This window comes from Exserohilum turcica, assembly GCF_000359705.1.
Source record: "Exserohilum turcica Et28A unplaced genomic scaffold SETTUscaffold_1, whole genome shotgun sequence".
Classification (NCBI taxonomy): Eukaryota; Fungi; Ascomycota; class Dothideomycetes; order Pleosporales; family Pleosporaceae; genus Exserohilum; species Exserohilum turcicum.
This window is the reverse complement of record NW_007359914.1, coordinates 962,713-989,437: the sequence shown is the minus strand read 5'-3', so window position 1 is coordinate 989,437 and position 26,725 is coordinate 962,713. Positions and strand designations below refer to the sequence as shown.

The 26,725-nt window shown below is 54.4% G+C and overlaps 7 protein-coding genes across 7 annotated transcripts; 3 read left to right on the top strand and 4 right to left on the bottom strand.

The window, feature by feature from the left end:
• Positions 1-3,518: 3,518 nt before the first annotated feature.
• SETTUDRAFT_63419 (uncharacterized protein) lies at positions 3,519-5,036 on the bottom strand (the record flags this gene model as incomplete). The annotated part of the gene is made up of 4 exons (XM_008022133.1): positions 3,519-3,634; positions 3,692-4,314; positions 4,441-4,787; positions 4,839-5,036. Coding segments are annotated over 4 exons (1,284 nt in total), but the record flags the coding sequence as incomplete, so codon positions are not given.
• Positions 5,037-6,071: 1,035 nt separating this feature from the next.
• Positions 6,072-7,538, bottom strand: SETTUDRAFT_133048 (uncharacterized protein; the record flags this gene model as incomplete). The annotated part of the gene is made up of 3 exons (XM_008022468.1): positions 6,072-6,346; positions 6,396-6,985; positions 7,036-7,538. The coding sequence occupies 3 exons, from the start codon at positions 7,536-7,538 to the stop codon at positions 6,210-6,212; spliced, it is 1,230 nt and encodes a 409-aa protein (XP_008020659.1). The 3' UTR covers positions 6,072-6,209.
• A 1,106-nt stretch (positions 7,539-8,644) lies between these two features.
• SETTUDRAFT_133045 (uncharacterized protein) lies at positions 8,645-10,789 on the top strand (the record flags this gene model as incomplete). The annotated part of the gene is made up of 1 exon (XM_008022467.1): positions 8,645-10,789. One exon carries the CDS (start codon positions 8,645-8,647, stop codon positions 10,787-10,789), a length of 2,145 nt encoding a protein of 714 aa, XP_008020658.1.
• A 1,099-nt stretch (positions 10,790-11,888) lies between these two features.
• SETTUDRAFT_177991 (uncharacterized protein) lies at positions 11,889-14,609 on the bottom strand. The gene is made up of 2 exons (XM_008022466.1): positions 14,354-14,609; positions 11,889-14,302 (listed from the first exon to the last, which is right to left on the bottom strand). The coding sequence occupies exons 1-2, from the start codon at positions 14,492-14,494 to the stop codon at positions 12,155-12,157; spliced, it is 2,289 nt and encodes a 762-aa protein (XP_008020657.1). The 5' UTR covers positions 14,495-14,609; the 3' UTR covers positions 11,889-12,154.
• Positions 14,610-15,255: 646 nt separating this feature from the next.
• On the top strand, positions 15,256-15,849 carry SETTUDRAFT_177990 (uncharacterized protein; the record flags this gene model as incomplete). The annotated part of the gene is made up of 1 exon (XM_008022465.1): positions 15,256-15,849. Exon 1 carries the CDS (start codon positions 15,334-15,336, stop codon positions 15,847-15,849), a length of 516 nt encoding a protein of 171 aa, XP_008020656.1. The 5' UTR covers positions 15,256-15,333.
• An 831-nt stretch (positions 15,850-16,680) lies between these two features.
• On the bottom strand, positions 16,681-18,636 carry SETTUDRAFT_162147 (uncharacterized protein). Its single transcript, XM_008022464.1, has 3 exons — positions 18,470-18,636; positions 17,538-18,410; positions 16,681-17,472 (listed from the first exon to the last, which is right to left on the bottom strand). Exons 1-3 carry the CDS (start codon positions 18,603-18,605, stop codon positions 16,751-16,753), a joined length of 1,731 nt encoding a protein of 576 aa, XP_008020655.1. The 5' UTR covers positions 18,606-18,636; the 3' UTR covers positions 16,681-16,750.
• Positions 18,637-19,111: 475 nt separating this feature from the next.
• Positions 19,112-26,674, top strand: SETTUDRAFT_177988 (uncharacterized protein). The gene is made up of 4 exons (XM_008022463.1): positions 19,112-19,593; positions 19,648-25,230; positions 25,280-26,227; positions 26,278-26,674. Exons 1-4 carry the CDS (start codon positions 19,432-19,434, stop codon positions 26,293-26,295), a joined length of 6,711 nt encoding a protein of 2,236 aa, XP_008020654.1. The 5' UTR covers positions 19,112-19,431; the 3' UTR covers positions 26,296-26,674.
• The last annotated feature ends 51 nt before the right edge of the window (positions 26,675-26,725 follow it).

Here is a 26,725-nt window from a genome sequence, read left to right as displayed (position 1 = left end):
GAAGGCGGAATTCGTTGGGGCGCGGGCCTCCCGCTGTCGCCTCTCCACCAACGCCGCCAAGCTCGTGCTCAGCGCTGCGCCCGCCCGGTGCTGCTTCCGACATGCCTCACTGGTCGACGTCACTCATCCACTTCAGTCGGCGCCAATCTGTCGTTCATGCAAGATGCGTCCGTTTCATCGCAAACGGCCTCTGCCAAACCTTAGCCCTACACCCCGTCTGCCCAACCACCACGCCCTGCAACGCCTACACACCACGCTCGCCTGAATCGCTGCCGACACGCCGACGTCAACCACGCACGCTTACAGCAAGTCTGGCGAGCCGCCCTTCGTATACCCCAAACCACCCACGTCGCTTGGGCGAATCCCCTGCCAATCACGGCTAGCCCTATACACCGCCACCCGCATGTCGTCGATGCACCGCGCTGTCTCGTCAAGACTCGTCCCAATCAGTCGTCCCACCACGCCTGCACCCAACCACGCCTAGTCCATTTTCACCCCCAACATGCGACGCCATGCCCTCCCCCAGCCTGGTTCGTCCAAACTCTACCTGCAATGCTTTTTCCTCAACCCTCTTGACTGTGCCACGGAAATACACTCTGGGGTTGGCGCTACTGCCACCACCTGCTCCACGAAACGTTGTTGTGCGCGCGGGGTAGTGGGAAGAAAAAGGCTACAGTAAGCACGCACACACGCGGGCCAAGCAACACAGTCACACTCATACCGTAGTCACGCATACCACATCCAGCCAAACCACACGCCTGCATGAAACCCTTTCCCCAACACGTCCTTTGCACTTGCACCAACAAAAAAAAGCCACTCCATCCACCAGAATACCATGATTATTATGCCTTTCGCCAACACGCCCACCGTTTACTACCCCCCCCCCCCCAAGTCCGTCTCCATCTCAACGTCATCTCGCGTCGCATCACAAGCACGGCCATCCAAGCGACAATCATCGATGCAACCATGTGCTGCCAATACCGCCCAAGCAACAACCCCCAGTACGTGGCCTCGTCGCGCCTACGCACCCAGATCTGATGCTACTCTCACTCTTGTTGTGCTCGGCCCCACCCGGCACGCATGCCAAAATCATATTGGAATCCTGACACCTCGAGACGACTCGACCCAGGTCGCTTGGGGCGCCTTGCCCAGTTGTCCAGCTTCAGCACGTATCCGATACAGGCTGAAGGCACAATCTCCACTCTTCAGCAGCATGCACTAAGCATTTCATGCTTCTGCACTAGACCGCCTGTGCTGGGTCGGTCCGAATGTTATATGTATACACGTCACGTGACGGCCGCGCTAGCATACCATCACGACATGGGCAATTACCAAAAGGCCAATTTGGGCCCATTGATGCGCACAAGGATGGAGCGCGGTACAGCCAAAGGCGGCTTTCCGACTCTTTATTGAAGGATTTATCCCTTGGCTCCTCAAGCATCATGATGTAAATCTCGGTCGAATTAGACGCCTTCGGCCCTACACTGCACTGCACCAAGCCAGCGATCAGCCCTCTGACGTCAGATTCTATCATGCAGCTCGCTCTCTGAGCCACAAAGTCCAAGATAAGAGTAGACGCGAGCACGCTGAAACAGGGCAAGCATCACACTCAAGACCGGGTTCGGCTTGCTGCCTCTGCAGCCGCCATGCGCGTGTAGCAACAGCCGGCTCGGGGAAGGAGAGGCCTAGTCCCCATGCGACTACGCGTCACCAGCCATCATCGTAATACTTGGAGAGCATCGACATTACGACATGCCTGGGCTTTCAAACCACCGGTTGCGGGACAAGTTACCCGTCCTAGTCGTCGGGAGCCGCAATACGGCGCCAAGCCTGGAACAACCTTCCTGCACGGGGCTCCGGAATCTAGCCTCAGCTCGCCATGGCTTATTCCTTTACTCCGTCATTGGTCTGGTAGAGGCACGCACAACGAGTCGGGCATCATTGGTAGCAAATGGAACGGATATACATGCAAGTTACGATTAAGTTTACGAGTCTAGATGAGCACGTGGGTTTTTTTTTGGGGGGGGGGGGAGGGGGACCGGCACTTGCATGTATGTATGTATGTATGTACCGCAGCGAAATGTGCCGTGAAAAAACGTAGCGCGCAAAATGTACCGTAAACCCTCTAGCCACAAGGTTTCTTGGCATGACGGAAAAAAAAGGGGGGGGGGACAAGACAAGCATTGTGAAAGCGGTTGGTTGGCACGTAATTTATTAGTAGTGACATGGGAAAAGGGTACAAGCATGAAATAAGCAGCAGTGAGCATAAGCAATGTAGTCAAGTTGGAACTGAAATGTGAACATGTTAGCATTGATAGTAGAGCCATCTTGTGTCCAAGCGTGGCGTCAGCCAGGTTGCGTAAGAGCATGGGCGTAGTAGTTATCAAATCCCCACGTAGATATGGCAACGGAACGCATGTCATGGTGATTGCGATCTTCAGTCAGCTGAGGAGCGGATTAGATTGTCATGTTGTAAGAGCATCGAGGATGGTTTTGAGCATCGAGAAAGGATTCGTAGCAGCCGAGGATAACTTTGTGTCAGACGGGTTAATGCCATGGTTTTTTTTCTCTGCTACTTTTACATTTTTTTTGTTTTTATGATACCAATTTGAACGATGAAATTGAGTCTTGAATTACAGTCGTCTTGGGATTTGCATGGTAATATCAAGTTGTGAAATATCATACTAACTTTTGAATTAAGTACACCTTTTTTTTCTTTTTTTTCTTCCTCTTAAACTTAAATCTGTAATACTATACCCTTTTTTTTTCTTATCTTTGCTCCACATAGACTTTTCCATCGCCATTTCCTCGCAACCCATGATAAGAGAAGAAAGAGAAAAAAAACCCTTGAAGAGTCTTGGTCACATTGTTATTTACATGCATACATACTCCTCTTGTGTGTGTGTGTGTGTCTTGGCGTATTTTACGTATAAACGCTATTTCACCCCCCCCCTTTCTTTTTTTGTTTTTTTCCAACCTGGACTTATTGAGAAAGAAATCTTACACATATGGATGTACATGCTGGTGAATCTCCATGTCATCTCATCTCCAGCTTACTTACAGTACAAAAGCATTTAAAAAAGAAAAGAAAAGAAGAATGCAAAGACATGGAAATACTAAAATTATCACTATATACCAACTACATACATAAAGTATGTACATATGTTGCCCAGTATTTCCCTTCGTTTCGCTCTCAAAGTAAAAACTCGAGTGATTGCCCACCGCAGCAACAACACGAGAAAACGGATCCGAAAAACAAAAACAAAAAAGATACCAAACTATGAGATGAGAAAAGAGTCGAGAATACGGATATAATATACCAATTAGCTCGCTAGAATACATACATACATACATACATACATACACATCCAGTACCTTTTTTTTCTTCCCCTTCCTACGTGACACTACCCTTTTTTTGCTCCAGCTCGACTCCTTCTCTGCTCCTACATGGCTATCGCATTTTCACTACACGCCACGCCACGCCATACCACGGCACCACTCTATCTCCCCTCTGCAGCCCCCTTCCTCTCCGCCTCCTCCATGCCCAACCAATCCAGCACCCCTTTCAACGCCGTAAACTCCACGAATCCGCCTTTGCGCCATGCAGGGCCGTGGATGCGTTTTCCCTCTTCCTCTTTGCTACGCGGACTAATCCCACTACCTCCTTTCGCACTACCACTACCACTCGTACTCGTGCTAGCACTCAGACCCCGCGGCCTCCCCCACCGACACCACACCCACCCCCTCGTCACGCGCCTCACTCTCACGCCTCTATCCTCCCACTCGCGCTCTTGATACTCGGGCTGCTGAATCGTGCTTGACGCTGTTTCCCAGCCTCCGCGACGATACGCCACCATGCCGTTTAGCAGCGTCATTTGCGTGAGGGGGATATCGTGTTCTGCTCTTTGTCTCTCTTTCTCCTTCTCCTTCTCATTCACCTTGGCACCCGTTGAAGATGATGCCACTCCAGTATCCCTATTACTGCTGCTGTTGTCGCTATCCTTGCTGTACGGACACGTCTCCTCCATCTCCCTCTGATTCGCACATTCCATGCGCTCACGGTCAAACCTGTCTTCCTTGAACAGCGGCTCTACGTGGTACACCGTGTGCGGATCCAGGCGCATGTGCAGACTTAGCAGTGCGGCGGTGGTGACGAGGTTTTGTAGCGAGGGGATGAGGTGCGGGAGGAGAGTGCTGGTGTGGGCGGGGGGATGCGTCAGGGAGAGGAGGGGGACGAGGTGTGTTGAGAGGGCGGCTACGATGGTGGTGATGTGGCTGTGGAAGTTTGATGGGAGGGTAAGTGGAGAGGGTGTGCTTGGATTGGTGGTGCTGGTGGAGGGTGTGAGGAAGGAGTGCATGGTTTGCGCCGTGTGCGTTGTACGTGAGAAACCTGATGTCTTGTTAGCCATGTCCATGCCTATTATCAGTACTGTTCCTGACACCGATACGAAACGGCTACAACAAAAGGAACCCCCAGATCTGCAAGGGAAAAAAAACATACCATCCTCATCCCGCAGCACCTTCTCCCCCTCCCTCACAACCCCCACCTCTTCCGCACTCCCCCCAAAAAACACATGCCCCAACACCTGCTCCACCAGCACATTCCCCAGGATCCCACAAACCAGCATCTTGCGCTTCTCCGCATCCACAAAGAACGCATGCCACCCGCTTTCTCCCGCCGGGCCGCCCGACGCAATGCAGTGAATGATTTTGACGGTTTCCCGCGCGAGAGAAGCGTAAAAGGACGACGGGAGCGATATATCTTCAATAACATCCGTCATTCCCGTCTTGCTGTTGCAAGTCGATATCGGAGTCGAAGTCACAAGCTCCCTCCGCACTTGTCCGCTGAAAAAACGAGTGCTGAATGCGTGCATTTGCGTCCTGAGTGCGAGCATGCCAGCTTGGATTTCAGCGTCTCGAAGTGCGTACTCCGGGTCTTGCAGCTCGTTGCAAATGGCGGTTTTGGAACCCAGTTCGCGCGCGCGGAGGGATGGGTTCGTACGCCATTTTTCGGTGGGCGACAGCGTGGACCAGGGGGCGGTATTGGTGTTGGTTTTAGATTGTGGTGCTGATCTTGCTTCTGGTTTTTCTGGCTCTGGCTCTGGAGCTGTGTGGGTGGTGCTGATCACGTCGTCTTCATCTCCAGTGTAGTCGTCCTCATCATATTCAGTGTACTCCTCATCGTCGTCGTCCATCGCAAGCGTATCCACCGCCTCCCCAGTGTCCTCAAAATCCAAAGAATCAAGTGCCTGTGGTGGCGGTGACGGTGGCTGCGAGTCTCCCACTAGCTGCTGTCTGGCCTGTATGTCATATGCCCTTTCCATCATGACTTTTGCCTTTGCTCGTAGCAGCTTGGCTGCACGTTTTGCCTCTGGGCTGCCGAATTGGACGTCGGCCGACTCGGTAATTTCACCGCGGTGTATGATCCTCATACCCCTTGGTGTCGCCTGTATAATTGGAGACTGAGATCCGATGCTGGAATCGCTCATGCTCAGGCCGTCGTCGTCTGTTTCCGTCTCGGTGGTGGTAACAGTCGGTGTGCTGCTGCCCCTGTACTCTGTATTCTGGTCTTCGTACGTTGTATGGAGAGTACTGCCCCGTCGGCTTTGGTCAGTTTGGAGATTCTGGATGCCGTGGGATGTGGACGGTGAAGCTTGTGCCGGCGAGCTGAATGGCCACACGTTTGTGAGAAAGCCGCTCATGGTGTGACAATACCGAAGAGCGTGAGAGTGGGATTGCAAGAGTGAAACTCCAGATTTAGATGTAAATGAGAGGTTAGATGTAGATGAGAGTAATTTTAACTTGAGCACAGTTCATTTGCGCGAGGCAAACCGCAGTGTCTCACTAATGGCTCTTGTATGTCCATTGTAACCGCTTTGTCTTCCTATACAGCCGCATGCGGGCGCCCATGCATGTCTGCATCCGGAATGCTGTTGCTTGTCAAGCAGAAACAAAGAGACAATGTGCAGTGCCATGTATGCAAGAATGGTTTGATCAAGCCCGACGCCGTGGTAATTAATGCTAGCAATCAGCAAATTGACCGAGAATGAACATCTTCTATACCCTACGCCATTAAAACCTACACAAACCATGTCTTTTTTTGATGGACTCCTATGCTATGCTATGCTGACTAGAGAATCTGTAATGGAACAAGACAAAAGAAAACGCTAAACAATGATACAAAGAAATTTTAATTGCGTTCGTAGACACTACTGTGTCCAGTTTCTGTAGAGACATGCACATAGCGTGCTTGCGTCCTGACCCTTGATGTCCACGCTGCCGCCTGATGACTTCTTGCAGGCTGGCACACCCTGGCCACCAGCCACATTTTGCTCAATGCGTACGGCTAGACTTTGTTAGCATCGGATACATGCAGCTACAGTCGAATGACTTACCAAACGGCCACTCAGGGTTCGCCGTATTTTTTACAGCAATGGTGTCGTCGGGATAGGTACGGGCCATCTTGGTGTACAGAGCCCCCTGTATGTTCGTTGCGTCGTAGTCACATTCAAAATCGCCCTTGGTTCCCCCAAGAGTGCCAGTCATGTTGACCGTCTTTGACCGGGAAATCTGGAACTTGAGGCGCTCCGTGCCCAAGCCGGCATCCAACAGCTGAAGAGGCTCGTTTTGGAACATGGTATCGAATATTGTGTCTTCTCCTTGGGATGAAATCTTGTACGAGCCTGAGGTGCCAGTGACTTGCCAGTTGAAAACGGTAAGGGCTTTTTGCGGATCCGAGTAGTAGTTGGTGTTGGGCGCGCATGTCCAGGTGTCTGCGTTGGAAGTGCAGTCGGGTGTGGTGGTATCGAGGAAAACAACAAAGGAAAAGGTCCCAACCGGGAAGTTGGGAGGGAGAGTCGGTTTGGCAGTAGCAGTAGTCGTGCGAGAGGGTGCGTTGCTGGCTGTGGCGGAGGAGCCATGGTGATTATTTTGGTTGTTGCTGTTGTCCTCTGTCGCTGATTGAGATCCATCTGCGGATGCGCTACTGGCCGCCGTTAGTAAGCGTTCGTTTGAAGGCAAAACGGCATGACGTACTGGTGGTGCTTTTTCAAGCCCACGGATAAGCCGACTGCCAAGCCGATGATCAAGGCTACCAGAATGGCAATGACCAGAGCCGTCTTCTTCCAGCCCCAGCCAAAGATGCCCTTTCTCCTCTTTTGCCTTACATGGCCAAACTTCTCGTCGTCCTTGTCGCTCCAGACGCTAACGCTGAGGTTGCTGTTGTTGTTCCCACAGCAGTCGTTGGGGGTGCTTGACTTGCCACCGGTAAAGGCGGCAAAGATGCCACCCGACTTCCTCTCGTTCCTCTGGGTATGCTGTACCGGGCCCACGTGCTGGTGCGAGGGGTCGTTGCAGAATGTGCTCTCGGTGGTGACGTTGATGCGGGCGGTGCTGTCTTGACTGGTTGGCGAGTTGGCCCGTTGGTTTTCTAGAATGATGGAGAGACGCTGGCCGGCAGGGGTGGAGATGCGCTTTGCTGGCCGGTCATCCTGGATGGGGTAGTGTGAGCGAGAGCGAGAGGGGCGGAAGAAGTTCATGGCACCGGCATCGATGGAGGAGTCGCGAGCCGACGTGGCCGTGGGACGGAGGCCGGGCTGGGTGTGGTGGTGATGTGTCTTGCTGGGCGCGAGGGTCCGGCGTTGTGGTTACCCCTTGGTTTAATTGCCGCTATACCACCGTATATATAACCCGGGGGGCATACGAGGGCGGATGACGAGCGGGAAGAGCGAGGAAAGATGGGAGGAAGAGATCAGGAAGCTTTCGGGTGCCTCGGCTGAGGCCTTGGAGGCACGCGAAAGCTTATACGGCACGATGCGAATGGACCTGTTGTCCAAGGGGACTGGAAACGGATGAGCCCTGCGGTCTATCACGCGCTAGGGACCGTTGCAGTATCGAGGCAAGCCATGTCGGGTTAAGCCCTCAGCCATGGCGTGTTTATCCTTCACGGCATGTGCGTGGTGGATCTGCACCACGCTGCTTGGGGAGCGCGTGCCTGTGCCGGGCGTGATATTGAAGTTTTGCACACGCCGGCTGCCTGTGCTTACCTACTTGGCTCTGCTTGCTAGCACGGCGGGCGCAAACTCTGCGGAGAGACAGCGTAGACGGACGACAGACCGGGCACTGCAGCTAATGAGGACGCGTCGATCGCGGGGGACAATTATAGCCATGGCAGCCGTGGACGTGGTGTAGGTGTTTCGCATATGCTCGGCTACGGGGGCCGATATTGCAAAAGGGGTTCGCGAGTCGCTAAATCCCGCGTTCCTGCATTGGGCTGCCTGCCAAGCCCGCGACTCTCACCTCGACCTTCACTGTCGCCGTCGCTCAGCCTTCACCACGCGTCGCTGCATATATTGTTAATTACTACTACTACCACCACTACTTGCACCAGCCGGTGGCGCTCGTCTCACGATGAAGACGCGCCGTTTCACGTGTGCCCAGCACCCCGCGCCTGCAAACGCGCCTGCCCGGCCACGCGCGCGCGCCTGCCGTATTGTCGTAACGCTTGCAACTAGACAGTCGTGCCTGCCCGCCGCTGCCCCTCCAGCGGCAATCTCCGGCCTCGCCGTCCAGCCTCGCCCTTCTGGCCTCCACGCTGGCCTTCTCACCTTCAACAGCCTATTCCCTTCACTCAACCACCGCCAGCATGGCACCTGGCCGCGTTACCGTACGTCTGAACCCCGGCTGTTCTGACGGTGATCCATTGCACGTCCCCCCGCCAGGTGCCTACACCCACGTCAGCCCGCCCACGCTATACCTGGAGAAGATAGCGCAGGCATGGATGGAGCAACGTGGAGAGGCGCATCCGGGCGTGCAATATATTCTCGAAGCTCTCCCTGCAGGCTACACCATGTGGCATAGGCCCCGCCCATCTGACCCCAAGTGTGTCGACAAGTATCTGTTTGGACATCCCAGCCACAAGCGCTTCGACTCACCCAACAGGTTTTTTCCGCACTTCCACTACTTGATGAACAACGCCGGCAACAGCATAGGATGTCCCTGCACCGTCTGCCGAGGTAACTCGGGGCTCCTTCCTCGCGCTTCGCCCAACAGCTCTTGCGTCCGAAGCTCTGGTACGGCCTCGAGACGTTCATCCACCGCGTCCGCACCTCTCCCACGTCGCCCTAACAGTGACCATCGTGCACAGCTAGCCCCGGCCGTACCTGTACGTCCCATGGCCCAGGGACGACCGAAGAAGCTCAGCCCAGGCTTAGATATTGGCAATGTCGATCAGGATGGGACACCTGATGTCTACCGAAACTTAATTGACAAGCTTCGGAGCCACAATTACGTTGATCAGGCGATCCAGGAGCCCTTGAGCCCCGACTGGCGAGCAGAGCAGGACAGCCTACCCAAGCTACTCCACACGCTCAAATCTCAAGACCAATGGGTTCCGCGAAACGGTGACATTGTCTTGTTCGTTCGCAACTTGCCAGATGGACTCACCCTAGCTCGAAATGATGTCACCGACGAGGTGCAGTTGTATGATGCGCACAATAACAGGTTTCTCCATACTCCACAGTGGGAGGCTGGTCTAGTCACACAGGCCGCTCCAGGACCAGCAATTACTGACATCTCAGAGCCAAACACGAATCTAAGTGTGTCACGCTCTGGTCTGAAAGTGGAGCCGGTCCCTAACCCAAACAACCCCGACAAAACCTTGTCGAAGCGATACAAGCATGTCTCGTTGCGACAAGCCCGCCCTTTCTTCCTATGGCAAGAGCTACTACATAGTGACCAAGACCAATGGCATCCAAGCATCAAGAACGCTCTTGCGCTGACCTCGACCCTTTCGCTCATGGGCAAGCATCGCTTCCGAGGCACATGGCCCAATGCGACCATATACTGTCATGGCATCTTCATCGGGCCAGAGATGCTGGTAATTGGCGACACTGTCCGCCTTCTCCCAAGCACCAGGCTAGGCCAGGCCGTCTGTACCGACATTCTGAGTATCCGGTCTATTCGGCTGAAGTGGTCAAGCTTGGACAAGGCTTCGAACAACGATTACGACCAGGGACGTCCATACAATTCCGAGATCATGATATATGGTTCGGCTTATACCAGCGATGCCTCTAGGTCGAACCATCAATGGGCGTCCGATCAAGACGTCGAGTCTCCCAAGGCAGCTGACGGCTATGGGTCCTTCTATCCTCTTCATCCGCCAGACAAGGAGCTTGCTGTCCCATACGCTCGCGTCGTAGGCCGCTTGTATGAGCGCAGTGCCATGGAGCACTTTCTCGGCCCCGGTTCTGACGATCTTCTGAACCTTGATCTTGGTCGAGAAGCTTTGATCGAGGCGCGCGCCTTTTCACGGAAGAACGATGAACGTATCGCACAATCTCCCAATGCCACCTGGTACTGGGGAGACAACCGGGCTGACGCACTGAGCCTCCGCACCCTCAACGGCCTCGACGTTTCCAAATTCGACCCCGAGCGTGATGTCAAAACACTTCGCAAGCAATACCGGATTATCGATGGTGCAGACGATGGTGCACAGGATGGAGATTCAAAGGCTGCCTTGGACAACGCATCCTGTGGAAGAGGACTGCGCCGCTTCATGGCCCCCGCACTGCCAGCCCAGACAACCACGCATACATCAAGCGCCAAACAAGATTCCAGTTCTGCTTCTATACCTAGTGATGATGGCCCCCTAATCACAAGTAAGAAGAGGCCTTACGTTATTGACCTGGACGGCGACGGATCTGACGACGAGATCCGGCAGCATACTCGAATCGTCGATGACCGAGATCTCCCAAAGAAGAAGGCAAAAGTATTTGTCGTCATTGACTGAGATAAACACTATTACAAACATCATCCCAAAGCGGAACATCCAACTTCAGCTACCCAAAATGTACTATTGCCAAAATAATATCGGGCGCCCAAGTGCCGAAAAAAGAGGGCACGTCTTCAAAGAAAGATTGTGCGTCGGAAAAGTTACTTACTGTTGATACATATCGATTCAGTGCGATATGGACAGCACACAGCATAGTCTCGAGGGGGGTTACTTTCAAAAAAAAAGGGGGGGGACATTTGTCAAGGTGCAATGCATGTAGCGAGGACACTTGATCATCTGTCAGTGGTGCATAGCACAACCGTCAAACATGGAGATAGACTAAACCCCCTAACCCCCCTTCAAAAAAATCATAATCAAAATGCTCTTGCCAGTCTTGAATTGCATCCATGGTGACTACTACCTCCGACTCGTTGTAAGTAAGCGTCGAGTCTCACGCCATTCATGGTGCTGTTTGTTTCTCGTCAAGTGCATAGCTAACATTCCCATCCATGTGCAGTAAGTAAGTAGTAACATGTATCAATTTCTCAGCTTTCTCCTATGAGTATGAAATGTAATGCAATGTAGATGTGTATGTTAGATGTGGGTGTGATGTACTCCATTCCGCCCCACTCCGCCCCACTCCCGCCCCGGCCCGCCCTCCAATCCATCCATCCATCCATCCATCCATCTATTTGTCTATTTATCTATTTATCTGCTGCACCGACTGTAAATTCCAGTTTCTCGCATGTATCTCCAGACGCAAAAAAAGGGAGAAGAAAAGAAGAAGAGTTATCCAAGTCTATCCCATAAGAAAAAGAGAGCCCCCCCCCAAAAAAAACAACAACATTGAAAAGGAAAAAGTGGTAGGGAAGAGTGTATAACTCGTCTTGCATCAACAGCAGGTCATGCGTTCAGATTCTTTCTTTGTTTCTTTGTTTCTTGTTTTGATTGGACGTGTGTGTGTGTGTGTTCATCAAGGGCATACTCTTTCGTTGTGTTGTTCGTAGCTCTACTCTCCTTTCTCTTCCTCTCGCTATCCATCCATCCATCCATCTATCTATCCATCCAAGAGAGCGTGTAATAGGGAAGAACCAATGAAAACTCAAACGCCAATGTCATGCAGTCTATCGTGATGTGTGTGTGCGCCGTAAGAAGAACTCCCGCTGCTAAAGAGATTTGAAGAGAGAAAAAAAAACGAAACGAAACGAAACGAGAGGAAACGCTCAACTCATCCCTCACCCAGCGATGGCGGGGAGGGGAATAAGAAAAAAATCTGTGTGTGTATATGGCTAAAGATAATTTCGGGGGGAGAGTCATATAGTGACGTCGTGGTCGTCGTCAAGCGTGTGTAAACCAAAAAAGAAAGTGGCTAACAAAAAACAATCATGATTTTGACTCAGCGAGCGCTTCGCCTAGCGCATCGGCATCGTAGTCTCGCACCACGACATTTGTAGGTGTAGCGGGTACGTCGTCAAAGACTCCCCAGATGGGGCCGTCCTGGTTGACACCGCTAGGCCTGGCCTTGGCCTTGTCTTTGTCGGAGCTCTTTATGGAGCTCTCGGATGCTGTAGTCTCGACGCTTGCCTGCGTTTGTTGGCTCCTAGTCGAAGGGGGGCGAGTAGCGGTGTCGGACGGGGGGGCCGGGGTAGCGCCCCATCTTCCAAAGACCCAGCCTCCTACTTTCTTGGTGAGACCAGGGCCGCTAGAGGGTTGAGGGCCGTCACTTTTGCGGGGTCCTCGTTTCTGGTTGGCAATGCTCGAGTAGAGCATGGATCGACTGAGCACGCTGCTATCAGACGGCTTGCTCGATAGCGTGCCGTAAGCGGTGGCGTTCCATGCCAACTCTGGTCCAACAGACCCAGCATTACGAATATCGGTAAAATGTGTTGGCGTAGAGTACATGAGCTGGGAGGGTCGTGATCGAAGCGTGTGGATGTCCATGCCGGAAATCGAGATGAGCGAGTCGTGGGAAGCGTGGCGGTGCAGCGAAGGACGCATAGCAGTCAGGGGCGACACGAGCTCACCAGGCGCAAACTCTGCAGAGTTGGCGAGAGATGGCTCGGCAGTCGACAGCGAAGAATCCTCGCACTCCTCGGGTATCGCAGCTTGAGGCTCTGCCTGCATGGCGGGCGAGAGGGTGAAGCTTTCATTGAAAGAGTTGGCAGGGCTGACAGCCGACACGATAGCACTGGCAGGGCTGCTCTTGGTAGTGAAGGCAATCGGAGTGCTGGAACTGCGCATGGTTGAAAGGCTTGGTGGCATGAGACCGCGAGACTTGCGGCGCGAGTGCCTTACACCAGTCTTGCCTGCCTCGAGCGGCCCCGAGCGTCTCCTCCGCACAGTTGGGGTAGCCTCATGATCCGAGCTGTAGTCATTCGATTTGCAGGGGCCAAGCATCGGCGAGAGGATATCGAGCGAGTCCGGTGGACTTGTCGGGCGCGAAGAGTCGTAAGCCTCACTAAAGACGCGATCGTACATGGATCCGCGGTGTGAGTCAGACACGGGCGAGCCCGAGAAGGAGCCAGGGCCAAGGGTTGAGGCCTGAGACCATCGGTGCGAGTTTGGCACTGAAACAGCAGTCTGGTTCAGTATGGTGGCTGTAGAGGAGCGTTCCAGCGTGGGAGGCGGGTCAAAGTGAGTGGGTGTCAGCGTGAATCGCTTCTTCTTGGGTCGGCCGCGAGCAGGTCCCTTGGACACATTCCTCGACGTCTTGGGGGCGTGGAAGTGGTGGTGGATATGCAGTTCTTGGTTCAGTGATTCGTGTTCCATTTCGAGTTCTTTCTGTAGCGTTGGACTGGTAACGCCTTCCGAGTGCGATGCTGACATGGGCTGATGTTCCCTGAGCTGTTCCCGTAGACGTTCCACTTCTTCATTCGAGTTGCCGAGCATTTCGCGCAGTTCCATGATACCGTGTTGCAGATTGGCATTGTCGAGGAGAATATCCTTGACAAAGTGAGAGACAACCGTAGTGCCGTTTTTGTCGTGTCCAGCCTTGGCCTTGAGTCGGCTTGCAGCAGTGTTGAGTTCATTTTCGACAGCCATGCGGCGCTCCATGCGGGCAACGACCTCGTGGTGTCGCTGGCGCTCAGCTCGGGATTCTTTCTCGATACGGTCAATCTGGTCCTGGAGGTCGCCAATGGTGCGCTCTGCCGCCTTCCATCGCTGGATGGCGGTGCGCTCGTCGACGAGTTTGGCGTCAAGGTTGCGTTGGAGCTGTGATTGCTCTCGCTCCAGGTCGATCAGTTGCTTTTCCAGTAGTTGTGTGCGTGCGGCGAGGGTGCCCAGACGGCCGATTTCTTCCTCGGCCGAGCGCAGCGTGTCCTCGAGGGCCTTGATGTGGGCATCCGACTCGGCGACGGTGTTGTTCAGCTGCTCGAGTTGGTCCAGAAGTTCGCGGTTGGTCCTGATGGAGCGGGCGTTCTGATCCTCGAGCTCCCGCTTTTCCCGCTCCAGGCTCTCGATGGTAGCGAGCATTTCTTTTCGCTCGCGCTCCGAGTCGGCGACATAGGCCTCATGGCGGACGAGGAGAGCCTACAAGTCACATGTCAGCGGCAGGGCTAGCGGGTGCGGGTGCAAACATACTTGGCCGAGCTGGGCGGCCTTTGAGACGTCTCGCTCGAGGCCTTCGAGGAGCCGCCCATTGTGAGCCAGGAAAGCGCAGTCATGGCTTCCACAGCAGCACCGGGGCGGCCCCAGAGTGGCCCCAAGGCCGGCCGCGTCCATGTGTACGACCCCTCCTCGCTCGCGTACTGGACCGGACGTGGGCTGGCGGGCAGTGGCTGGGGTGGGTTGGAAGATGGGCGTCGACAGGCGATGTCAGCGCCGCTCCTGCTCCCGGGGGATTATATGTGCGGGCGGGCAGGCGAGGGCGGGCTAAGGGGAAGGAAGAAGGCAGGGAAGGAAAAAGCAAGGCGTCTGGGTAAAAGTCTGGGACGGGACTGGAGAGGCACGGCGCGCGTCGAGATATTGTGTTCCGTTCCTGGCTGTCGGATTAGGGCGACTGACTCCCCACTAGTCCAGGTGTCCCTGCCAGCACAGCATTCCCCGCCCAAGGCCAGCCACCGCCTTTTGGCCCTGTCCCGCCCTGCTTAGGCTGCCTGTGTGCTTGCTGAGCGAGGCGGGCCTCTCTGCTCGACCGCGCCCGCAGCCCGCAGCTCCAGACGCTCCCGCTGCATCGTGCGTTCGCGCCCCTCCGTGAAACATGACGGCCGTCATCCTCACAGACGCCCCCCCCCAGCCCGCCGACGTCAATAGCGCTGCTTATTAGGCCGTGCCCAATTGGACATCCCGGTACAAACTCTGAGATTACGCTCGCCAATGCCAATGCCCGCTGCTCGCACAATCCGGCCCAAAACAAACATTCCCCCCTCTTGGCGCCGCCCTCAGCAAAACATGCCCGCAAACGACGACAGAGATAGACGGCAGCGGGCACGCAGAAACAGGAGATGGGCAGGATAAAGGGGGGCGGTGTGGTGGAGGCGGCTTGAATGTGAACAGAGCCTTCGTTTCTTCTTCTTCTTTTTGTTCGTCTGACCGCAGTCAACATCACGTGACCCAGGAGCATGGCCTTCCAGCGGCTCTCGCAGGCACGCGGCAAAGGCAGACCTTCTTCGCCTCGGTTTGGACTGTTTCAGTATCGGCGGGAAAGAGCGGCGTCTGCTGTCTTCCACGCGCGAGCCTTCCACCACTCTGCCGCATCAGCCAATGACGCACACACGAAGCCTTCACCGCCATCGCCGAAGCCACGACGCCTGCCTGAGAACCCCTCTCTCCCGTCGCCCAATCTGCTCCTTCTCCTTGGGGAAGCCCGTCCTGCCGTACGCTATACCGTGTATGCTGGCCTCGTGCTGGTGGCAGTCGTCGAGGCCACATTCTGGGCCAATGTGCTGCGAGCCAACTTCTTCCCTCAAGCATCAGAAGCAGACCGCCAGCGCGACGACGAACTACTAGACCGCCCCAAGAGCGCCATCACAGGCTACCGAAAAGTGTGGCTGAGCAACTACCAGAGATACTATGCAGCCGATATCTGGGGGCTGGGCTACGGAGGGCTGGACAGTCTAGAAGACGATAGCACTTGATAGCTGCTCAGCTTAATGCACCAGCTAGAAAAGGAAGTCCATCACACCGAAAGACCGACATGGTGAATCATCTACTGCGTTTGCATGTTGAGACAGCCGTTGCCGTGCAAAGCGCTGGGATATCCCATGTGCGTTCCATGTCCATGTCCCTGCATACTCCTGCCCAACCTCAGACTCGAGGATACCTTTCTCACTACACTCTGCTCTCCAGCAGCCCCAAATGTCTCTGCGAACAACAACAGCAACAACAAGAAAAGCAATCAACACATGAAGACACAGGCGGCAGATGTGCCACGCAGCACGTCCCCGTTGTTTCACCTTGATCGCCTCCAGAGCCATACAAGCCGCCTCGTTTGTGCTCCGATTCGTCCAACCTCACCACGTGACTACTTACCGCATCGCGCCCAGCGGCCTTAGTGTATTCCTCGCACTCACTCGCACTCGCGTGCTGGCTGGCGGCGCCCCGCCGAGTATCCGTTTACAAAAAGGAAAACTGAAACAAAGTGCTGGCTGCGTCACCGCCCGCCCGCAACCGGCATGGTCTGCCGGCAGAATGCTCGACCTTCCCAACACACACTTGCATTGGTGAACCCCCCCAGTCGCCGTGGCACATGTGTTGGCCGCTGCCACCACTCGCTTCTGCCGGGCTAGCCGACACTGCCAGCGTAGCCGTTTCACGCACACGAGTCTAGACGGTGCATCTGCCGAACAACACGCTGAATGGCGTCAGGAAGCATGTCGTACTAGGTACAGTATGCAGGGTGCGAAGGCCCGTCCATGACGTGATGTTGAATCTCTTTTTTTTTCATTCATCGTCGTTTGATGTGCCGAGGCCAGAGGGTAGTTGTGAAAAGTACCTCTCTCTGCCCATGTCCCTTTCACATGTCCATGCTACCTACACTTACTCTTCAGGCTCAACATTGACATCAACGCCGTACTCCTCAGCAATCCACGCACAAAACTTCTCCCATCTGCTGACCCACTCCTTGAGCCTCTGGGCCCGGAGCCCCTTGCCAAACATGCCGTCCTTGATGTCCTGCGTCCACTCCTTTGCGCTGTGGTCCTCGTGACACGCCCACCGCACACTGTTCTCGGCCAGCGACCCCAGCCCCTCCAGCCCCAGGTTCTCCCAGCCCTGCAGCGCCTGCCAGAAATCATGCGACATGCCAGATACGTCCTGCCCGAGGATCGTCGGGTCGTCGTTGCACAGCGAGCAGGGCACCCCGCGCGCGAGAAGCGCCGGCAGCGGATGCGCCATGATGCTGCCGCAGAGGCGGAGGACTTCATTTGATACCGGGCAGCTCTCCACCAGGATGCGTTTTTCCTTGACCATGTCGATCAGCAGCGGGTGCTTGTACAGGCTGAAGCCGTGGCCGATGCGCCGCGTGCCCAGCACAATGGCGTCAAAGAGGTTCTCATCAACCGAGTCGCCGTCGCCCAGCGTCTCGCCCGCGTGGAAGAAGAACGGTATGTCGACGCCTTCTTGCGCGCATGCCTTGCGGAACCAGAAGAGCTCGGGCGCGAGGTCTGCGAGCGGCCGCCCGAGATCCTCTTGGCCCACGAGATCATAGCCGGCAATGATTTCTGGGAATTCAATCTTCATTTCTATGCATTTCTTCATGCCTGGTGCGTGTTAGTCATCGTGTGGATTCTTGCTGTGTTATTCAGGTAAACGCAACATCACCTACTCTCAATGACTGCCTTCGTGCCAAATTGCCGGACCGTGGTCCAGATCATGCGGGCGCCCCAGAACTCTTTGCCTTCTTCGCTTGCCTTGAACTTTTCAATTTCGTCGGCCATGTGCTCCAGCATGTAGAACCAGTCTTCGTCCCACTGCTCTTTTCCGACGCTGCGGTACGGTGTGTAAAAGGCCGAGCGCAAGTCTACGTAATAGACCCCGTCGTCGAGCAGCTGCTTGAGCATTCGGCGGATGAATTTGCGGTAGATGGGCTCGTAGTAGATCAGTGAGCCGAGAATGGGGAAGCACGACATGAACTTGCGCCATACTTCGTTGGGGCCTTCGTGGTGCGAGAGGTGCTCAGAAGAGGTAATCGTGACGCGAGAGCGGATCCACTCAATGAAAGATTTCCTGCCTCCGTCTGGAAAGCTGTCTGCCACGTGGTTGATGGGCACTGGCGTGTTGGCCGTGTAGTCCGCCTTCCAGATGGACGTATCGGTTTTGGCATCTTTTGCGTATGTGAATGAGAAGCCCGTCTTCCGCCTTGTGTGGCTGTCGGTGATGGCACTTTGCGCGACCAAGCAGACTCCCTCAGTGTTGAAGGCTTCTTCAAGCGCCCAGTCGAGATCAACCATGGCTTCGAGGTGACAGTGCAGTAGCGCACCCTTTGGCATCTTCTTTACTATCTGCCAGAGCTTGCTCTTCTCCATGCGCTCCTTGGCGAGCGAGAACATCATGCCCGGAAACACATCGACGTGGTCGGTCAACAGGCTGTCTTCGTATTCCTTGGTCCACAGCGTTTGCTGCTCCTCAAACCGGATCTGGGACACGATGGCGCATGCTTCCTGGGCCATGGGCGAGAGATTCTGGCGAAAGAGATAGTCTGGGAGTTGTCAGGCCCATGGTCCTGCAGCGTGAGGATGACGGTCTTGGTCCACAAACCACTTCGCTGCCTCTTCTCTTGCTGCACGAGCGCATCTCTGCCCTGGAGATACTGCTGGATGAACGGGTCGCTTAGGCTCGGTACACCTTCCGCCTGCGCCCACTCGTCGTCGTTTGCCGGCGCGTCTTTGGCCATTTTTGGAGCCCGTAAGAATATTGCAGGTCCCAAAGTGAGCAGAGCGCGCCAGGAAAATTTGGAGAGAAGATATGCCTTGACATGGCTGCCTCGGTGACCTCCGCTACTTCCTTCCCGAACCGCGCTAGTGCGTGCTGACGTAAGGAGTGCCGGTCCTATCCCCGTAACGGGCGCGCCTCCACCGAACAACTGGCACGGCGGGCGCCCCAGAGCAGATGCGGGTGAGACGAGACGGGCCAGCAACTCTGCATCCCGCTTGCAAGCCACCTGCGTCGACGCCCACGAGCGCAGGCACAGAGGGCTCGCCGTGCTGTCAATCGCACGCGTTGTCACGCGTTGGGGTGCTTATCGATTGCCTAGTGCGGCGCTGGATGCACGCGCGGGGCGCTGCAGTGCGAATGATGCTGTGCACGGCCGCCTACCATCTCGTAGCGCATCATCTGCATCCATATGCACCTGAACCTGGACGCCAAACCTCCGGACCTCATCTTGTGACTCCCCGGCACGCGCTAACCACCTTTACACGCCCGGGCAGCCTGCATTCTCACTATACGGCACTAATCTTTTTCTGCGTCTTCACACAGCTACTCTGCACCTCCCGACGCCAAAGGTACCACGGCCTGGAAAGCACAGAGACTTGGCAGGCACAACTCAGCGCAGCCGTGCGGACAGAGGGAGGCAAGGCGACGGGCGCTCCACATTCTCTGCTCGGGCTCTCCAGTACCGCCGTCGACCACTTATGGAGGCCCTTCGCTCCCAGCGATAGGCGCTCGGGGTGCCTCCAGTCCACAAGTCCGGCAACTCCACCGCCAGCCTCCCCCAAACCATGGCCTTCTTCTCCGGACTCTCGAGCTCTATCGGCCGGAAGCTTCTCCTCTACGGCCTGCGACAAATCGACATCCTCGACAAGGATCCCGCCGACTTTGTGAGCGTTGACGTGGGGAAGCGCACGACGCTCGAGGTCCGTGATGTCGGGCTGCATATCAAGGTGCGCGGCGAAGGCCTGAGTATCCATCCTCCGCTATGCTAATAGCATCCGTAGAAACTCATAGCACTATTGCACCTCAAGCTCCCCCAAGAAATTCATCTGTCACAGGCGCGAGCCTCCCTACTCCGCGTGACCTTCGTCCTCGACTTCGGCGTACCCCAGATCTCGATCGAGGTGGATGGCATACAAATACAAGCTAGATTGGTCGAGGACGATGGAGAGGCTGCAGCGTCTCGCTCCGCCCTACAGCCGGCTCCATCACAGCCCTCGCCACCCCGTCGACTCGCGTCGCCCCCACCCAGCCGAGATGATCTGAGCGACCCTGGCTCCGACGACGACGATGAGCATGTGCCAACGGTGGACGAGCTCGCCAGGTCGTTCATGCGGACGGAGCCTGCAGACGAGATACGCGAGCTGCAAGAAGAGCTGGCATCTCAGTCACCATATATGCAAGAGTCGATGGCCTCGAGTGATGATGGCGAGGATGGCGCTGCGGGTATGGGGGCTCCACTGGCACTTCCGGTATATCTGCGAAACATTCTCAACACCGCCCTGGATCGCCTCACCATCACAGTGAAGGATATCAATGTCGAAGTGGAGGACCAAACTTCAGCCGATGGCCCAGATTCATCGAGGACGACCCAAAGCTCACCCACCTCGCTCAGCTTCCATGTAGAACGGATTGCCCTTGACTCGATAACCTCCAAGGATGTGCGTGTAGATGTGAGCTCACCAACGCCAGTCGATGCAGCGAAGCTAGGTAAGAGGAGAATGAAAGTGGAAAACATCTGCGCACGTCTTGTGTCTGATGTCGAAAACTTTGTCTCTTTATCGAGGTTTTCGCAGCCGCCTTCGCCAGTCATGACTCGATCAGAAGTTTCAACTAGCCAAAAGGCCACAAGCGAACCGTCGGCAAGTCATATGTCAAGCCATTCTATACGTGAAGAAGAGATAGAACCATCAGAACCCGCTCCTCCAGAGCCATCAGAACTACCCGAACTACCAAAATCACCAGAACCACAGGAACTGCCAGAAGCACCGGTTGTTGAAAGGCTGCCTAGCCCAATCAACTCGCCCCCGCAAGCACCCGCGAGTCCGCGCGAAGGATTTGTTTCGCCACTCTCACCCCCATCGCCTGAGCAGCACCTGCTAGAGCAGCACCCGCTAGACCTATCTGTGCATACTGTAGACGATGATCGGTTTGCAGACGCGACCTCGGACGATGGACCAGATGATCGCTCGGTAGATGGCTCACTTGGTCATTCTCGCCAATTTCTACCCACTCATGATCTAGGTGGGAGCAACATGTTCTATGATGAAGAAGGCTTGATTGATTATGCAATACAAAATAACATGCTCGACTCCCGGTTCGGAGATCTGCCTATGATCGAACCCACAGAAGAAGGTCCGGATACCTGGGGGCTGCATGGTGCTACTTCAAGTCAACACACTCGAACATCGGAACCCGCTAGTGAAGCCTCAACCTCGGATCTTCCCACTGTGTCCGCCTTGGGACGCTCGTTTCATCCTCCAAGCGCCACTGCTTCGCCGTCCGAATCAAGACACTCTGAGAGAAGCCAGGGCCTTGCTGACAGTCTAGGTGCAGCGCATCAGCACCCGGTTGAGAATGTAGCAAGCCCCGCCAATAGCACACATCAACTTCCGGAATCACCACCCCCAGAGGAAGATTTGTCCGAATCAAAGTTTTTCACTCATGATGAGGCGGAGAGCATGTACATGAGCGCCATAAGTGGGGCGCAAGGCAGCTCCATGCAGGCAGGGCATATTCCTGGGGGTTGGGCTTCCTCTTCAGGTTCAAGCAGAGACTCTACTTCAGACAAATCCGAGCCGATACCCGAAGAAGTGATTTCTGCTAGCATCTTAGCACCAGCACCAGCACCAGCACCAGCACCAGCACCAGCACCAGCACCAGCACCAATGCCAGTACTAGCATCAGCACCAGCATCAGCACCAGTAACAGAGGTTGAAGATGGCTACGATACCCCGCGCCCACAAAGCAGGCAGAGCTCAGTATCATCTTCGCAATCTGCACGCGCGCAAACCCCAACTCCGGCTCCACCAGCCTTTCAGAAACAAGCAAGGCGGCTGCTTACAATCGACGAGATTACCGTTTGGTTTCCCATGGGCCTTGATGATGGACAAAGCGAAGAGCAGGGTGATGGGGATGGCGATGAAGATGTTACCGGGGCCCCGGCCTTTGAGTTCAAGCAGCCTAATTTGGGAGAAGATTCGATATTTGCGGAGATGCCTGGGTCATTTTCCAACTACGCGTACTCTTCGTCGCACCGAAAGAAGCCATCCCTAGACGCATCCATTCGGGCACGAACTGCTTCAAAACCAGCACAAATACCCAGCCGTCCAAAACAGCCTAAGAAAGCAAATCAGCCCTCCATCACCGTTGAAGTAGGCTCAATAGCAGGGCATATGGATGTGTCTACCGGTCGCGTCATGTTTGGAATGTTCAATCGGATGATGCAAGCCCTCACTGGCGATTCGGGTCAACAAGAAGACAAATCGTCCGTACCAGAACCCACTGGAAACTCAAAGGAACCTTCTCCTGACTTTGACTTGACCGTCAAGCAAATTGCCTTCTCATGGCTAGAGAACATTGCGACTGAATCCATGCAAGAGGGATATGTTCCGAGCTGGCAACTTGAACCCAATCCGGTCGAGGCCATATTAAGAGTCAATCTTTCAAAGATTAGCATCAACCAACGGAGCGCCGTACAAGAGTCGCAGACTCAGATTCGCATTGGGAAGTTTGTCCTCGCATCCTTGGACCAGGACATCATCTCCTTCCAAGGTTCGCGGTCAAGATCCAAACGATTGAGTGGCACTTCGGCAGAACAACTTAGCAGTGATGTGGAAATTGACTACATGCGAGGGAAAGATGATCGCATTACAGTCGTAACGCGTCCTGTCAAAATTATGTTTGATGTGCAGAAGTTGGACGACGCGCTTGGCGCATTTGGTGGGTTCAGTGGCATGCTAGAATTGAGCAATTCTTTCAGCTCTGCTAGCACATTACAAAGTCCTGTCCTATCTCCATCGCGCCCTCGGCCCCGTGGTGTGCATTTTGGCAACGGGCTTGAGCCTCCAGCCAAAGCGTCCGTGTCGCCTGCCCCACCTACGCCGGCCGTCAAGAGCCCCAAGATCCAAGTACAGTTTGGCGAAGTTTCTTTCACTCTCAAAGGGAAAGCATGTTCTGTGAAGCTACAAACGACATCGGTTCGCATTGCTGTGCGCCAAAGCAATGTTCGCCTCAAAGTTTCGGAACTTCAGCTCATAGGGCCCTACATTGAAGGTGGCCAGGACAATCCGCCCTTCATCGCGGAATTGAAAGGAACCACGCTCAACTTTCTCTTTGCGCCTGAGGAGACAGACTTGACAAGGCTCATCTCCATGATAACGCCATCGAAGGATCCGTACGAAAACGACGACGATATCCTGATTGAGACCCTCCTGCGTCAACGGAGAAAGGGCTCTGTCCTGAGGGTTGAATTCGCTGAAATTAGAGTTCGCGTGTCTGACTTGCAGCAGATGAAGACGTTTGAAGCTCTTGGTGCAGAGTTGTCGCGATTATCGAAAGTAGCCAAGTACTTACCGGATGACGATCGACCTGGTTTGCTCAGTTTGGTGTCGGTCAGAACACTAGACGTTCGAGTAGTCGTAAACGAAAAGCTTGGAGATGTTTCAATCACCCTACAAGACTCGGCTGTGGCTCACGTAGGCGTTCCGGCTTTGCTGGCTACGGAAATCGGCAAGACAATTGTTTGTCGGGATGACGAGGTGCTTGTTCACGAGGTCGTAAAGTTGCGTCCATCAGAGCAGCTACCTGCGATCATGCTAAGGATGGTTGGCGATGAGATGGAGCCCGTGGCGAAAGCGAAATTTTTCAATATCTGCGTCGAATACCGAGTCACGACCGTCATGGCGGCACTGGGGATTTCGGAAGATGGAACCGTTGATGACATTGCTTTGGGCATTGCGTCAAGTGTCGCGACCATTACAGGTGCATCCTCGCCTCAGACACTTAGCCGGCAGTCTTCCGAAGTGAATTCGCCATCATTGCCAGCTGCTAAGCCGCTGCAGATCGATCTTCTAATGAGAAACTGCGCGATTGGACTGAATCCCCGGAAAACTTCATCGAAAGGGCTTTTTGTGCTCACAGAAGCGCACATTGCAGGCAAGCAGGCGAAAAACAACTACTCAATCACTGTAGAGCTCCGCAAAGCCTCTATGCATGCGATCGATGATGTAGCCCGCTTGGAAGATGAACGTCAGCCGCCGTCACCAAGTATGATGACGAATCGTCAACTCCATGAACTCGGCGAGCTGGGATATGTGTCCCTGAGTTCGATTTCGGCCGCCAAAGTGTACGTCAACATCGTAGATGACGGGCCAGACCAGCCACAGTTGGTGGAGATTGAATTCAAGAACGAACTTTTCGTCATAGAGTCGTGTGCAGACTCCACGCAGACCCTTATAGCTATCCTGAACGGACTCCAGCCGCCTTCACCACCCTCTACGGCAGAGCAGTACCGGACCGTTGTGCCTCTACAGCAGATGATGGAATCTTTCACTGGCGATGCTTTGATACAGGACGATGCAGAAGCTGATGATTTCATGAGCAACGCGGATCTTGTGGAAGACGATCTCCCAACTAACCTCGAATTTGTCGGAAGCATCTACAACTCCCAGTCTCTGCCAACCGAGGAAGAAATGGGCGACAGTCTGCTCGGTGAGGATGATCTAGGCATGCTGGCAACACCACCCGTCACTCGCCAACGTGGCGACCGAGCACTGCTAGAAAGTTTCCAAGAGAAATACGAGATTACACAGGGCGAGGAGGACTTTGACTTTAGCGAAGAGTATTTCAGGGACGCAGACGCGGTGCAAAAGGGCAAAGCGCGAAAGTGGGACTCCACCAAGAACCAGTACCATCTCTCGAACGAGTTCAAGGTTCCAGATGCACCGCTCAAGGTTCGCGTTCGCGATGTCAATGTAATCTGGAACCTCTTTGATGGGTACGACTGGCCACGAACGCGCAGCGTTATTAGCCAAGCCGTAGACGACGTCGAAGCTCGTGCCGAGGAGCGACGACGCAGAGCCAGGGAGGAAGATGAGGATGACGACTTTGTCGAAGAAGACTTCTTGTTCAACTCTGTATGGATCGGTGTCCCAGTCAAAGACGAGAAGGGTGCACTCGCTCGGCGTATCAATCACGACATCGATGACCTGGCTAGCGAGACGGGCAGCTATGCCACGACGGCAACGAGATCCACAGGAGCGACTAGTCGACCGCGCAGCACGACAAAGTCTAGACGTCGACTCAAGCTTGAGCGAAGCAAGCACAAGAAGGTTGCATTTTCCCTCATGGGTGTTGCAGTCGACCTCATTGTCTTCCCGCCGAACTCAGGAGAGACAATTAACTCCATCAACGTCCGCGTACAAGACCTCGAGGTTTTCGACCACGTTCCTACGTCAACATGGAAGAAGTTTGTCACTTGCGCCATTGATCCAAATATGCGGGAGCTCACTCGCCCAATGATCAACCTCGAACTCGTGACGGTCAAGCCAGTCACGGACTTGGCTGCATCCGAGCTCGTCATAAGGGTAAGTCCGAAATTATTTGGAATATGGCATGTACTAATTACAATGATAGGTCAGCGTACTGCCGCTTCGCCTGCATGTCGACCAAGATGCACTGGATTTCATCACCCGCTTCTTCGAGTTTAAAGATGACTCTGTGCCAGCTAGTCCTCCAGCTAGCGATCAGCCATTCATTCAACGTCTTGAAGTCATGGCAGTCCATATGAAGCTCGATTACAAGCCAAAGCGTGTCGACTATCGCGGTCTCCGTTCGGGCCACACGACCGAGTTCATGAACTTCTTGATCTTAGATGGCTCTGATATTGTCCTGCGGCACGCAATTGTTTATGGCATCACTTCTTTTGACAAGTTGCACAAGACACTAAACGATGTCTGGATGCCTGACGTCAAAGACAATCAGCTCCCGGGTGTTCTTTCTGGACTGGCGGCCGTGCGACCTCTCGTGAATGTCGGCTCCGGGCTCAAAGATCTTGTGGTTGTACCAATGCGCGAGTACAAGAAGGATGGGCGCATCGTTCGCAGTTTGCAAAAGGGCGTCTACGCTTTTGCCAAAAACACAACCTCTGAGGTAGCACGTTTGGGTGCCAAGGTCGCGATCGGCACCCAGAATCTGCTTGAAGGCGCAGAAGTCTTTCTCAATCCGCAAACCGCTACACCTAGTCGCCAGGCGCACGACTGGGATGGAGAGGACCCAAGTTCGGATTCTGAAGAGCCGCGCGCAGTATCGAATTACGCCAATCAACCGATCGGTGTGCGCGCCGGTCTACGGAGCGCGGCTCGACACCTTGAGCGTGACTTGCTGACTGCACGCGACGCGGTAATAGCCATACCTGCGGAGGTCATGGAAGAAGGCAGCGGCACGGGAGTAGCAAGAGCTCTTGCTAGACATGCACCTACTGTTGTACTACGGCCTGCACTCGGTGCGACAAAAGCGCTGAGCAACGCATTGCTCGGTGTAGGAAACGCACTCGATGCCAGTTCGAGACGCAAAATTGAAGACGTAAGTATCTCTGTGTCTTGCACATGATGATGAATACTAACAACTGGCAGAAATACAAATCATACTAGACCTTTGGCAGGAGCCAAATACCACCAACTTCGAACCATTGCGCGTTTCCTTCTTGATCATGTCAGTTATGGAGGTTTTTCCAATTTCGTGTTTTTTACTTGGGCTGTTAGATTGCGTGCATAGCGACGGACGACGGAGTTTTAGGCTGGCTGGCTGGATGGATGGAAGGGGCGTCCTTTCTTCAAATGCTGCTTTGACTTCTTTCTTGCTTTCTTTCTCTCCTTCTTTTCTTTCGTTTCACGTCTCCCACCGACATAGAAATAGTGGTTTTCAGTGGTTTTTTTGCATGTTTTCCTTTTGTGTGTTACTTGCCGGAGCTTTATTCATTCCTTTTTTTTTCTCTTTCTTCTTCTTCTCTCTTTCACTTCAAGATATCCCCCCCTCCCCCCTCTCTCTACCTCTGCCTCTTGTTATCTAACAACCCTCTAA